This window comes from Pristiophorus japonicus, unplaced genomic scaffold (assembly GCF_044704955.1).
Source record: "Pristiophorus japonicus isolate sPriJap1 unplaced genomic scaffold, sPriJap1.hap1 HAP1_SCAFFOLD_272, whole genome shotgun sequence".
Classification (NCBI taxonomy): Eukaryota; Metazoa; Chordata; class Chondrichthyes; family Pristiophoridae; genus Pristiophorus; species Pristiophorus japonicus.
The window spans coordinates 695,631-709,074 of NW_027252472.1; the positions used below are offsets into that span (position 1 = coordinate 695,631).

A 13,444-nucleotide genomic window follows, 5' to 3' on the forward strand; every position below is an offset into this window, starting at 1 on the left:
ATCATCTATATACCTCTATATCATCATCTATATACCTCTATATCATCATCTATATACCCCTATATCATCATCTATATACCTCTATATCATCATCTATATACCCCTATATCATCATCTATATACCCCTATATCATCATCTATATACCTCTATATCATCATCTATATACCCCTATATCATCATCTATATACCTCTATATCATCATCTATATACCCCTATATCATCATCTATATACCCCTATATCATCATCTATATACCTCTATATCATCATCTATATACCTCTATATCATCATCTATATACCCCTATATCATCATCTATATACCCCTATATCATCATCTATATACCCCTATATCATCATCTATATACCTCTATATCATCATCTATATACCCCTATATCTTCATCTATATACCCCTATATCATCATCTATATACCTCTATATCATCATCTATATACCTCTATATCATCATCTATATACCCCTATATCATCATCTATATACCCCTATATCATCATCTATATACCTCTATATCATCATCTATATACCTCTATATCATCATCTATATACCCTAACACAAACTATATCTTCATCTATATACCCCTATATCATCATCTATACCCTATATCATCATCTATATACCTCTATATCATCATCTATATACCTCTATATCATCATCTATATACCTCTATATCATCATCTATATACCCCTATATCATCATCTATATACCTCTATATCATCATCTATATACCCCTATATCATCATCTATATACCTCTATATCATCATCTATATACCTCTATATCATCATCTATATACCTCTATATCATCATCTATATACCTCTATATCATCATCTATATACCTCTATATCATCATCTATATACCTCTATATCATCATCTATATACCTCTATATCATCATCTATATACCTCTATATCATCATCTATATACCCCTATATCATCATCTATATACCCCTATATCATCATCTATATACCTCTATATCATCATCTATATACCTCTATATCATCATCTATATACCTCTATATCATCATCTATATACCCCTATATCATCATCTATATACCTCTATATCATCATCTATATACCTCTATATCATCATCTATATACCTCTATATCATCATCTATATACCCCTATATCATCATCTATATACCTCTATATCATCATCTATATACCCCTATATCATCATCTATATACCTCTATATCATCATCTATATACCCCTATATCATCATCTATATACCCCTATATCATCATCTATATACCTCTATATCATCATCTATATACCTCTATATCATCATCTATATACCCCTATATCATCATCTATATACCCCTATATCATCATCTATATACCTCTATATCATCATCTATATACCTCTATATCATCATCTATATACCTCTATATCATCATCTATATACCTCTATATCATCATCTATATACCTCTATATCATCATCTATATACCTCTATATCATCATCTATATACCTCTATATCATCATCTATATACCTCTATATCATCATCTATATACCTCTATATCATCATCTATATACCTCTATATCATCATCTATATACCCCTATATCATCATCTATATACCTCTATATCATCATCTATATACCCCTATATCATCATCTATATACCTCTATATCATCATCTATATACCCCTATATCATCATCTATATACCCCTATATCATCATCTATATACCCCTATATCATCATCTATATACCTCTATATCATCATCTATATACCTCTATATCATCATCTATATACCTCTATATCATCATCTATATACCTCTATATCATCATCTATATACCCCTATATCATCATCTATATACCCCTATATCATCATCTATATACCCCTATATCATCATCTATATACCCCTATATCATCATCTATATACCTCTATATCATCATCTATATACCCCTATATCATCATCTATATACCCCTATATCATCATCTATATACCCCTATATCATCATCTATATACCCCTATATCATCATCTATATACCCCTATATCATCATCTATATACCCCTATATCATCACTCCACCATCGGTGGCCGTGCCTTCAGCTGCCTGGGGCCCCAAGCTCTGGAACTCCCTCCCTAAACCTCTCCGCCTCTCTCTCTCTCCTCCTTCAAGACGCTCCTTAAAACCCACCTCTGTGACGCAGCTTTTGGTCGCCTGTCCCCAATATCTCCCGGTGTGGCTCGGGGTCACACTGTGTCTGATAATCGCTCCTGTGAAGCACCCTGGGAGGTTTCACTACGACAAAGGCGCGGTATAACTGGGGGGAGTTGTGGTCGTAGGACGTGTTTCTCACCTGGTGTGTGCCTCTATTTTTACCGACAGTTTCGACATGTCGCTGGCTGACGAGCTCTTAGCGGATCTGGAAGAGGCAGCGGAGGAGGAGGACGAGAGTTACATCGATGAGGAGGGTGGCGAGACCCTCGATGTGGTGGAGGAGGAGATGCAGCTTGACTTGGCCGTGGATTCGGTCAAGGGCATCGCCAAGCTGCGTGACAGCAGGCTGGTGCGAGGCAGTGCCGAGGGAGCACCGTACTGCGCTGTCGGAGGGGCGGTACTGAGGGAGTGCTGCGCTGTCGGAGGGGCGGTACTGAGGGAGTGCCGTACTGCGCTGTCGGAGGGGCGGTACTGAGGGAGCGCCGTACTGCGCTGTCGGAGGGGCAGTACTGAGGGAGCGCCGTACTGCGCTGTCGGAGGGGCAGTACTGAGGGAGTACCGCACTGTCGGAGGGGCAGTACTGAGGGAGCGCCGTACTGCGTTGTCGGAGGGGCGGTACTGAGGGAGTGCCGCACTGTCGGAGGGGCAGTACTGAGGGAGTGCCGCACTGTCGGAGGGGCGGTACTGAGGGAGTGCCGTACTGCGCTGTCGGAGGGGCAGTACTGAGGGAGTGCCGTACTGCGCTGTCGGAGGGGCGGTACTGAGGGAGCCCCGCACTGTGCTGTCGGAGGGGCGGTACTGAGGGAGTGCCGTACTGCGCTGTCGGAGGGGCAGTACTGAGGGAGTGCCGTACTGCGCTGTCGGAGGGGCGGTACTGAGGGAGCCCCGCACTGTGCTGTCGGAGGGGCAGTACTGAGGGAGTGCCGTACTGCGCTGTCGGAGGGGCAGTACTGAGAGAGCCCCGCACTGTGCTGTCAGAGGGGCAGTACTGAGGGAGCCCCGCACTGTGCTGTCGGAGGGGCGGTACTGAGGGAGTGCTGTACTGCGCTGTCGGAGGGGCGGTACTGAGGGAGCGCCGCAGTGTCGGAGGGGCAGTACTGAGGGAGTGCCACACTGTCGGAGGGGCAGCACTGAGGGAGTGCTGCATTGTCGGAGGGGCGGTACTGAGGGAGCGCCGCACTGTCGGAGGAGCAGTACTGAGGGAGTGCTGTACTGTCAGAGGGGCAGTACTGAGGGAGTGCCGCACTGTCGGAGGGGCAGTACTGAGGGAGCACCGCACTGTCGGAGGGGCAGTACTGAGGGAGCACCGCACTGTTGGAGGGGCAGTACTGAGGGAGTGCCGCACTGTCGGAGGGGCAGTACTGAGGGAGCACTGTACTGTTGGAGGGGCAGTACTGAGGGAGTGCTGTACTGTCGGAGGGGCAGTACTGAGGGAGTGCCGTACTGTCGGAGGGGCAGTACTGAGGGAGCACTGTACTGTCGGAGGGGCAGTACTGAAGAAGTGCCTCACTGTCGGAGGTGCCGTCTTTCGGATGAGACGTTAAACCGAGGCCCCCGTCTGCCCTCTCGGGTGGATGTAAAAGATCCCGGGGCCACTATTTGGAAGAAGAGCAGGGGGAGTTCTCCCCGGTGTCCTGGGGCCAATATTTATCCCTCAACCAACATCACTAAAACAGATTAATCCGGGTCATCATCACATCGCTGTGTGTGGGAGCTTGCTGTGCGCGAATTGACCGCCGCGATTCCCACAGTGCAACAGTGAGCGCACTTCATTGGCTGTAAAGCGCTTTGGGACGTCCGGGGGAGGGGTGGTGTGGTGGATGATGGGCGTTGCAGGAATGGGAGTCGTCGTTTTAATATCTTCCTTTTCGATCGCAGTTTGCCGAGATTATTTCCAAGATGGGCGATTACATCGGGCTGCAGCGGCAGAATTCGGAAGGTGAGGACCCGCTTGGCGGACGTGCGGACTCGCGACGCGCTCTCCGACAGCGACTGGGGGTCCCGGCGTGACCTTTGCACCCTCCTGGGGGAGCGGACCGAGCCTCGGACACATGGGGCTTGAAGGGGATCAGTTGTGGCCCTCGAGTCACAAGGTGGCAGGGCAGGGCAGGTGGAGAGAGCGATTTTAAAAAGGCTTATGGGATCCTGGGCTTCGGAAATAACTTGCATTTAAATAGTGCTTTTAACGTCCCAACGCGCTTCACAGGACAAAAACTCTGACCCCAAGCCACACCGGGAGATATTGGGGACAGGCGACCAAAAGCTGGGTCAAAAGAGGTGGGTTTTAAGGAGCGTCTTGAAGGAGGAGAGAGGGGCGGAGAGGTTTAGGGAGGGAGTTCCAGAGCGTGATCACCTCATCTTTCTAAACACCAACGCCCAATTTGCTCAAGACTTTCAAAAGACTTTTGACAAGGTCCCACACAAGAGATTGGTGTGCAAAATCAAAGCACATGGTATTGGGGGTAATGTACTGACGGGGATAGAGAACTGGTTGGCAGACAGGAAGCAGAGAGTCGGGATAAACGGGTCCTTTTCAGAATGGCAGGCAGTGACTAGTGGGGTACCGCAGGGCTCAGTGCTGGGACCCCAGCTATTTACAATATACATTAATGATTTAGATGAAGGAATTGAGTGTAATATCTCCAAGTTTGCAGATGACACTAAGCTGGGTGGTGGTGTGAGCTGTGAGGAGGATGCTAAGAGGCTGCAGGGTGACTTGGACAGGTTAGGTGAGTGGGGCAAATGCATGGCAGATGCAGTATAATGTGGATAAATGTGAGGTTATCCACTTTGAGGGCCAAAACAGGAAGGCAGAATATTATCTGAATGGTGACAGATTAGGAAAAGGGGAGGTGCAACGAGACCTGGGTGTCATGGTACATCAGTCATTGAAGGTTGGCATGCAGGTACAGCAGGCGGTGAAGAAGGCAAATGGTACGTTGGCCTTCATAGCGAGAGGATTTGAGTATAGGAGCAGGGAGGTCTTACTGCAGTTGTACAGGGCCTTGGTGAGGCCACACCTGGAATATTGTGTTCAGTTTTGGTCTCCTAATCTGAGGAAGGACATTCTTGCTATTGAGGGAGTGCAGCGAAGGTTCACCAGACTGATTCCCGGGATGGCAGGACTGACATATGAAGAAAGACTGGATCGACTAGGCTTATATTCACTGGAATTTAGAAGAATGAGAGGGGATCTCATAGAAACATATAAAATTCTGACGGGACTGGACAGGTTAGATGCAGGAAGAATGTTCCCGATGTTGGGGAAGTCCAGAACCAGGGGTCACAGTCTAAGGATAAGGGGTAAGCCATTTAGGACCGAGATGAGGAGAAACTTCTTCACCCAGAGAATTGTGAACCTGTGGAATTCTCTACCACAGAAAGTTGTTGGGGGCCAGTTCGTTGGATATATTCAGAAGGGAGTTAGATGTGGCCCTTACGGCTAAAGGGATCAGGGGGTATGGAGAGAAGGCAGGAGTGGGGTACTGAGGGAATGATCAGCCATGATCATATTGAATGGTGGGGCAGGCTCGAAGGGCCCAATGGCCTGCTCCTGCACCTATTTTCTGTGTTTCGATAAGATCACCTCTCATTCTTCTGAACTCCAATGAGTAGAGGCCCAACCTCCTCAACCTTTCCTCATAAGTCAACCCCCTCATCTCTGGAATCAACCGAGTGAACCTTCTCTGAACTGCCTCCAAAGCAAAGTGTGTCCTTTGGTAAATACGGAGAGCAAAACTGTGCACGCAGTACTCCAGGTGTGGCCTCACCAATACCCTGTGTAACTGGAGCAAGACTTCCCTGCTTTTATACTCCATCCCCCTTTGCAATAAAGGCCAAGATACCATTGGCCCTTCCTGATCACTTGCTGTACCTGCGTACTAACCTTTTGTGTTTCATGTACAAGTAACCCCCAGGTCCCGCTGTACTGCCGCACTTTGTAATCTTTCTCCAGTTAAATAATAACTTGCTCTGTGATTTTTTTTTCTGCCAAAGTGCATGACCTCACACTTTCCCACATTATACTCCATCTGACAAATTTTTGCCCACTCACTGAGCCTGTCTGTGTCCTTTTACAGATTTTTTGTGTCCTCCTCACACATTGCTTTTCCTCCCATCTTTGTATCGTCAGCAAACTTGGCTCATCATCGTAGGCATTCCCTCGAAGCGAGGGTGACTTGCTACCACGCCAAAAAAAAGGACGAGTTCACGGGTGTTTCAATGAAGGACCTGAACTACATCCTGAAGGGTGGAAGATGCCTGTGGGTGGATTAATTTTACGTTTGGTCGCCCGTTACACACCAGCCACCACACGGGCTTGACAGAGCGAGGTCTTGGTCCAGGGGCAAGGGTTAACCAGGACCCCTGGAGACCTGCTCTGCTGCACGGACCCAGTGCGTACACATATCGCACAGTGTGGGCTGGCCCTGTGCAGCCCCTGGGCCCTCGCCTCTCCTGGGCCCCCGCACTCACGCCTCCCCTGGGCCCCCGATCACGTCCCTCTACAATCTCTCGCCGCTCCTGCCTGTACCTGCCCACGTTCCAATCACCGACCTGGACCTTGCTGACGTTAGTTTCCGTTGCCGTCGCCCGCCTGCACCTGCTCACGCTGTACCTTGTAGTCGCACTCCTCCACGCTACTCCCTGGGCCGCACGCCGCTCCGTTTGTGGCCCTGACCTGCCGCTGATTAATAGTATTTAATAGTATTAATATGCATCTCGACTCCTCACTTTGATAGTTTTTGTGACATGCGACATATTACTGAAACTATGAAGCATCCTTATTGCAAACTAATTCTTTGTGTGCCAAGAACAGCCTAGTTTTCAGGCTGAAATGCATGTCCAACTTGGCCACGTTACACTCAGTCCCTTCTTCCAAGTCATTAATATATTGTAAATAGTTGGGGCCCCATCACTGATCCCTGCGGCACCCCACTAGTTACTGATTGCCAACCAGAGAATGAACCATTTATCCCGACTCTCTGTTTTCTGTTAGTTAGCCAATCCTCTATCCATGCTAATATATTACCCCCAATCCCGTGAACTTTTATCTTGTGCTGCAACCTTTTATGTGGCATCTTATCGAATGCCTTCTGGAAATCCAAATACACCACATCCACTAGTTTTCCCTTATCCACCCTGTTCCTTACATCCTCAAGCAACTCCAGCACAGGCTTGGTGGACCGACTGGCCGCCTTCTGTGCTGTAACCATCCTGTGATTCTTCTAAGAAGTGATCAGGAAGGCCAATGGTATCTTGGCCTTTATTGCAAAGGGGATGGAGTATAAAAGCAGGGAAGTCTTGCTCCAGTTACACAGGGTATTGGTGAGGCCACACCTGGAGTACTGTGTGCACAGTTTTGCTCTCCGTATTTACGAAAGGACACACTTTGCTTTGGAGGCAGTTCAGAGAAGGTTCACTCGGTCGATTCCGGGGATGAGGGGGTTGACTTATGAGGAAAGGTTGAGGAGGTTGGGCCTCTACTCCATTGGAGTTCAGAAGAATGAGAGGTGATCTTATGGAAACGTATCAGATTATGAGGGGGCTCGACAAGGTGGATGCAGAGAGGATGTTCCCACTGATGGGGGGAGACTAGAACTAGGGGGCATGGTCTTAGAATAAGGGGCCGCCCGTTTAAAACTGAGATGAGGAGGAATTTCTTCTCTCAGAGGGTTGTAAATCTGTGGAACTCGCTGCCTCAGAGAGCTGTGGAAGCCGGGACATTGAATATATTTAAGACAGCGATAGACAGTTCCTTAACCGATAAGGGGAAGGGCAGGGAAGTGGAGCTGGGTCCATGATCGGATCAGGCCATGATCTTATTAAATGGCGGAGCAGGTTCGAGGGGCCGAATGGCCTGCTCCTGTGTCTGATGTTCTTATGTGTGGCGGTTTCTGTTTGGTATGCCCTGTGTGATCATTTCTCCCTCTCTCCCCTCAGTCACTGGACCAGTGGAATCGGACCCAGAGTACAAACTTATTGTGGATGCTAACAATTTGACGGTGGAGATCGACAATGAGATCAGTGAGTTACCACGTTGCGCTATGTGGCAGACTGACCTCCTCGGGATCGTCGGGGCTGGAGCTTGTGGTCAGAGAGAGTGCGGGAGGCCGGGGGAGAGAGACACAGGGGTGCAGAGGGACCTGGGGTGCAGATGCAGCAATCGTAGCGACGCAGGTTAATTCGAATTCAAAAGGAGGGGTTATGTTAAACTCTTATCGATCCTGGATTAGACCACACTGGGAGCACCGTGCACAGTTCTGGTCTCCATATACCTGGGTTAGACCACACTTGGAGCACTGTGCACAGTTCTGGTCTCCATATACCTGGGTTAGACCACACTGGGAGCACCGTGCACAGTTCTGGTCTCCATATACCTGGGTTAGACCACACTGGGAGCACCGTGCACAGTTCTGGTCTCCATATACCTGGGTTAGACCACACTGGGAGCACCGTGCACAGTTCTGGTCTCCATATACCTGGGTTAGACCACACTGGGAGCACCGTGCACAGTTCTGGTCTCCATATACCTGGTTAGACCACACTTGGAGCACCGTGTACAGTTCTGGTCTCCATATACCTGGGTTAGACCACACTGGGAGCACCGTGCACAGTTCTGGTCTCCATATACCTGGGTTAGACCACACTTGGAGCACCGTGTACAGTTCTGGTCTCCATATACCTGGGTTAGACCACACTGGGAGCACCGTGCACAGTTCTGGTCTCCATATACCTGGGTTAGACCACACTGGGAGCACTGTGCACAGTTCTGGTCTCCATATACCTGGGTTAGACCACACTGGGAGCACCGTGCACAGTTCTGGTCTCCATATACCTGGGTTAGACCACACTGGGAGCACCGTGCACAGTTCTGGTCTCTATATACCTGGGTTAGACCACACTGGGAGCACTGTGCACAGTTCTGGTCTCCATATACCTGGGTTAGACCACACTTGGAGCACCGTGCACAGTTCTGGTCTCCATATACCTGGGTTAGACCACACTGGGAGCACCGTGCACAGTTCTGGTCTCCATATACCTGGGTTAGACCACACTGGGAGCACCGTGCACAGTTCTGGTCTCCATATACCTGGGTTAGACCACACTGGGAGCACCGTGCACAGTTCTGGTCTCTATATATATTTGATATTTGCAGGCTGCAAGTTTGCGGATAGAGTGTAGGGATTGGTTCTTCCATATTAATTGAATCACTAGACAGAGAATTAATTTTAAAGAGCGCTCGAGACCGATTAATTTCCTTCAAGTGTTAATTTTCTAATTTTAACTTAATTTATAATTATGATAAACATTTAATTTTGTTCAATTATGATTGATCTTTATAACACTAATTTTTCTCCTTATTGTATTATTTACAATGTAATTTGAATTTAATTGTTTTAGCTTTTTCTGTGTCTATGTGCAAGCACAATTTGCCTGTCGCTTCAGATCCGAGCCATTAACATCCTTTTACATGGCCCTCTCCTACTTTTTCTCTCTCCCTCCCTCCCTGGTCATAGAAACATAGACAATAGGTGCAGGAGCAGGCCATTGGGCCCTTCGAGCCTGCCCCACCATTCAATATGATCATGGCTGATCATTCCCTCAGTACCCCACTCCTGCCTTCTCTCCATAACCCCCTGATCCCTTTAGCCGTAAGGACCACATCTAACTCCCTTTTTGAATATATCCAACGAACTGGCCCCCAACAACTTTCTGTGGTAGAGAATTCCACAGGTTCACAATTCTCTGGGTGAAGAAGTTTCTCTTCATCTCGGTCCTAAATGGCTTACCCCTTATCCTTAGACTGTGTGAGCCCTGGTTCTGGACTTCCCCAACATCAGGAACATTCTTCCTGCATCTAACCTGTCCATTCCCGTCAGAATTTTATATGTTTCTATCAGATCCTCTCTCATCCTTCTAAACTCCAGTGAATATAAGCCCAGTCGATCCAGTCTTTCTTCATATGTCAGTCCTGCCATCCCGGGAATCAGTCTGGTGAACCTTCGCTGCACTCCCTCAATAGCAAGAATGTCCTTCCTCAGATTAGGAGACCAAAACTGAACACAATATTCCAGGTGTGGCCTCACCAAGGCCCTGTACAACTGCAGTAAGACCTCCCTGCTCCTATACTCAAATCCTCTCGCTATGAAGGCCAACGTACCATTTGAGTATGTTGGCCTTCATTTGGGTCTGGATAGAGTGGATAGGGACAGACCTGTTTCCCTTGGCAGAGGGGTCAACAACCAGGGGGCGTGGATTGAAAGTAATTGGGGGGGGGGGGGTTTAGAGGGGGAAATGTCTTCACCAGAGGGGGGGTGGGGGTCTGGGGCAGGGTCTCAGGGTCTGGGACGGAACTCACGGCCTGAAAGGGCGTTCGAGGCAGAAACCCTCACCACAGCAGGCAGTGCACCTTGAAGGGCCGTATGCTACAGGGCTACGGACCGAGAGCGGGAAAGTGGGATTAGGCCGGGATGGCTCTCGGTCGGCCCGCGCCAGGCGGACACGATGGGCCGGAATGGGCTCCTCCCGCGCTGTAAATTTCTGTGGTTCCGTGAAATAATGAATCTCCCCTGCTGCTTTCCCCGCTCAGATATCATCCATAAATATGTGCGGGATAAATACTCCAAGCGATTCCCCGAGCTCGAGTCGCTGGTTCCCAACGCGTTGGACTACATCCGGACAGTAAAGGTGAGAGTCTTTCACAGTCTGACTGGCCCCACCACACAACCCCCAGCTCTTCTGTCCTGCGGTGACCACACCTGTAGCTCAGTGTGCAACGCTCCCTCCCTCAATCCCTCCCAACACTCAAAGTCCGAAGGTACAGCCTCCGAAACCCGCTCACCCATCACCCCCTGTGCTCACTGACCCCGTGTCCTAACTCGCACCCAGTCCCACTCACCCATCACCCCCTGTGCTCACTGACCCCGTGTCCTAATTCACACCCAGTCCCACTCACCCATCACCCCCTGTGCCCCGTGTCCTAACTCACACCCAGTCCCACTCACCCATCACCCCCTGTGCTCACTGCCCCCGTGTCCTAACTCACACCCAGTCCCACTCACCCATCACCCCCTGTGCTCACTGACCCCGTGTCCAAACTCACACCCAGTCCCACTCACCCATCACCCCCTGTGCTCACTGCCCCGTGTCCTAACTCACACCCAGTCCCACTCACCCATCACCCCCTGTGCTCACTGCCCCGTGTCCTAACTCACACCCAGTCCCGCTCACCCATCACCCCCTGTGCTCACTGCCCCGTGTCCTAACTCACACCCAGTCCCGCTCACCCATCACCCCCTGTGCCCCGTGTCCTAACTCACACCCAGTCCCACTCACCCATCACCCCCTGTGCTCACTGACCCCGTGTCCTAACTCACACCCAGTCCCACTCACCCATCACCCCCTGTGCTCACTGCCCCGTGTCCTAACTCACACCCAGTCCCACTCACCCATCACCCCCTGTGCTCACTGCCCCGTGTCCTAACTCACACCCAGTCCCACTCACCCATCACCCCCTGTGCTCACTGCCCCGTGTCCTAACTCACACCCAGTCCCACTCACCCATCACCCCCTGTGCTCACTGCCCCGTGTCCTAACTCACACCCAGTCCCGCTCACCCATCACCCCCTGTGCTCACTGCCCCATGTCCTAACTCACACCCAGTCCCACTCACCCATCACCCCCTGTGCTCACTGACCCCGTGTCCTAACTCACACCCAGTCCCACTCACCCATCACCCCCTGTGCTCACTGCCCCGTGTCCTAACTCACACCCAGTCCCACTCACCCATCACCCCCTGTGCTCACTGACCCCGTGTCCTAACTCACACCCAGTCCCACTCACCCATCACCCCCTGTGCTCACTGACCCCGTGTCCTAACTCACACCCAGTCCCACTCACCCATCACCCCCTGTGCCCCATGTCCTAACTCACACCCAGTCCCACTCACCCATCACCCACTGTGCTCACTGTCCCCGTGTCCTAACTCACACCCAGTCCCACTCACCCATCACCCCCTGTGCTCACTGCCTCCGTGTCCTAACTCACACCCAGTCCCACTCACCCATCACCCCCTGTGCTCACTGCCCCGTGTCCTAACTCACACCCAGTCCCACTCACCCATCACCCCCTGTGCTCACTGCCCCGTGTCCTAATTCACACCCAGTCCCACTCACCCATCACCCCCTGTGCTCACTGCCTCCGTGTCCTAACTCACACCCAGTCCCACTCACCCATCACCCCCTGTGCTCACTGCCTCCGTGTCCTAACTCACACCCAGTCCCACTCACCCATCACCCCCTGTGCTCACTGACCCGTGTCCTAACTCACACCCAGTCCCACTCACCCATCACCCCCTGTGCTCACTGCCCCGTGTCCTAACTCACACCCAGTCCCGCTCACCCATCACCCCCTGTGCTCACTGACCCCGTGTCCTATCTCACCCCCTGTGCTCACTGACCCCGTGTCCTAACTAACACCCAGTCCCACTCACCTATCACCCGCTGTGCCCCGTGTCCTAACTCACACACAGTCCCACTCACCCATCACCCCCTGTGCTCACTGTCCCCGTGTCCTAACTCACACCCAGCCCCACTCACCCATCACCCCCTGTGCTCACTGACCCCGTGTCCTAACTCACACCCAGTCCCACTCACCCATCACCCCCTGTGCTCACTGTCCACGTGTCCTAACTCACACCCAGTCCCACTCACCCATCACCCCCTGTGCTCACTGACCTCGTGTCCTAACTCACACCCAGTCCCACTCACCCATCACCCCCTGTGCTCACTGCCCCCGTGTCCTAACTCGCACCCAGTCCCACTCACCCATCACCCCCTGTGCTCACTGACCTACATTGGCTCCCGGTTCAGCAACACCTCGATTTCAAAATTCTCCATCCTCCTGTTCAAATTCCTCCCTCGCCCCCCTCCCTATCTCTGTAACCCCCTCCAGCCCCGACAATTCTCATCCTCCTGTTCAAATCCCTCCCTCGCCCCCTCCCTATCTCTGTAAGCCCCCCGAGATCTCTGCGCTCCTCCAATTCTGCCCCCTTGAGCATCCCCCGATCGCTCCTCCATCGGTGGCCGTGCCTTCAGCTGCCTGGGGCCCCAAGCTCTGGAACTCCCTCCCTAAACCTCTCTGCCTCTCTCTCTCCTCCTTCAAGACGCTCCCTAAAACCCACCTCTGTGACCCAGCTTTTGGTCGCCTGTCCCCAATATCTCCTTATGTGGATGGTGTCAAATTTATGC

General features: G+C 50.8%; 1 protein-coding gene across 2 annotated transcripts in view; it reads left to right on the forward strand.

Annotated features, from left to right (window-relative positions):
• Window positions 1-2,367: 2,367 nt before the first annotated feature.
• Window positions 2,368-13,444, forward strand: part of prpf31 (PRP31 pre-mRNA processing factor 31 homolog (yeast)) — a 61,467-nt gene continuing 50,390 nt past the window's right edge. For both annotated transcript variants that reach the window (XM_070871653.1, XM_070871654.1), the window contains exons 1-4: window positions 2,368-2,544; window positions 4,074-4,134; window positions 8,136-8,219; window positions 10,786-10,883. In XM_070871653.1, coding sequence (XP_070727754.1) covers window positions 2,371-2,544; window positions 4,074-4,134; window positions 8,136-8,219; window positions 10,786-10,883 — 417 coding nt within the window. In that variant the 5' untranslated portion in view covers window positions 2,368-2,370. The remainder of the gene's footprint in view (window positions 2,545-4,073; window positions 4,135-8,135; window positions 8,220-10,785; window positions 10,884-13,444) is intronic.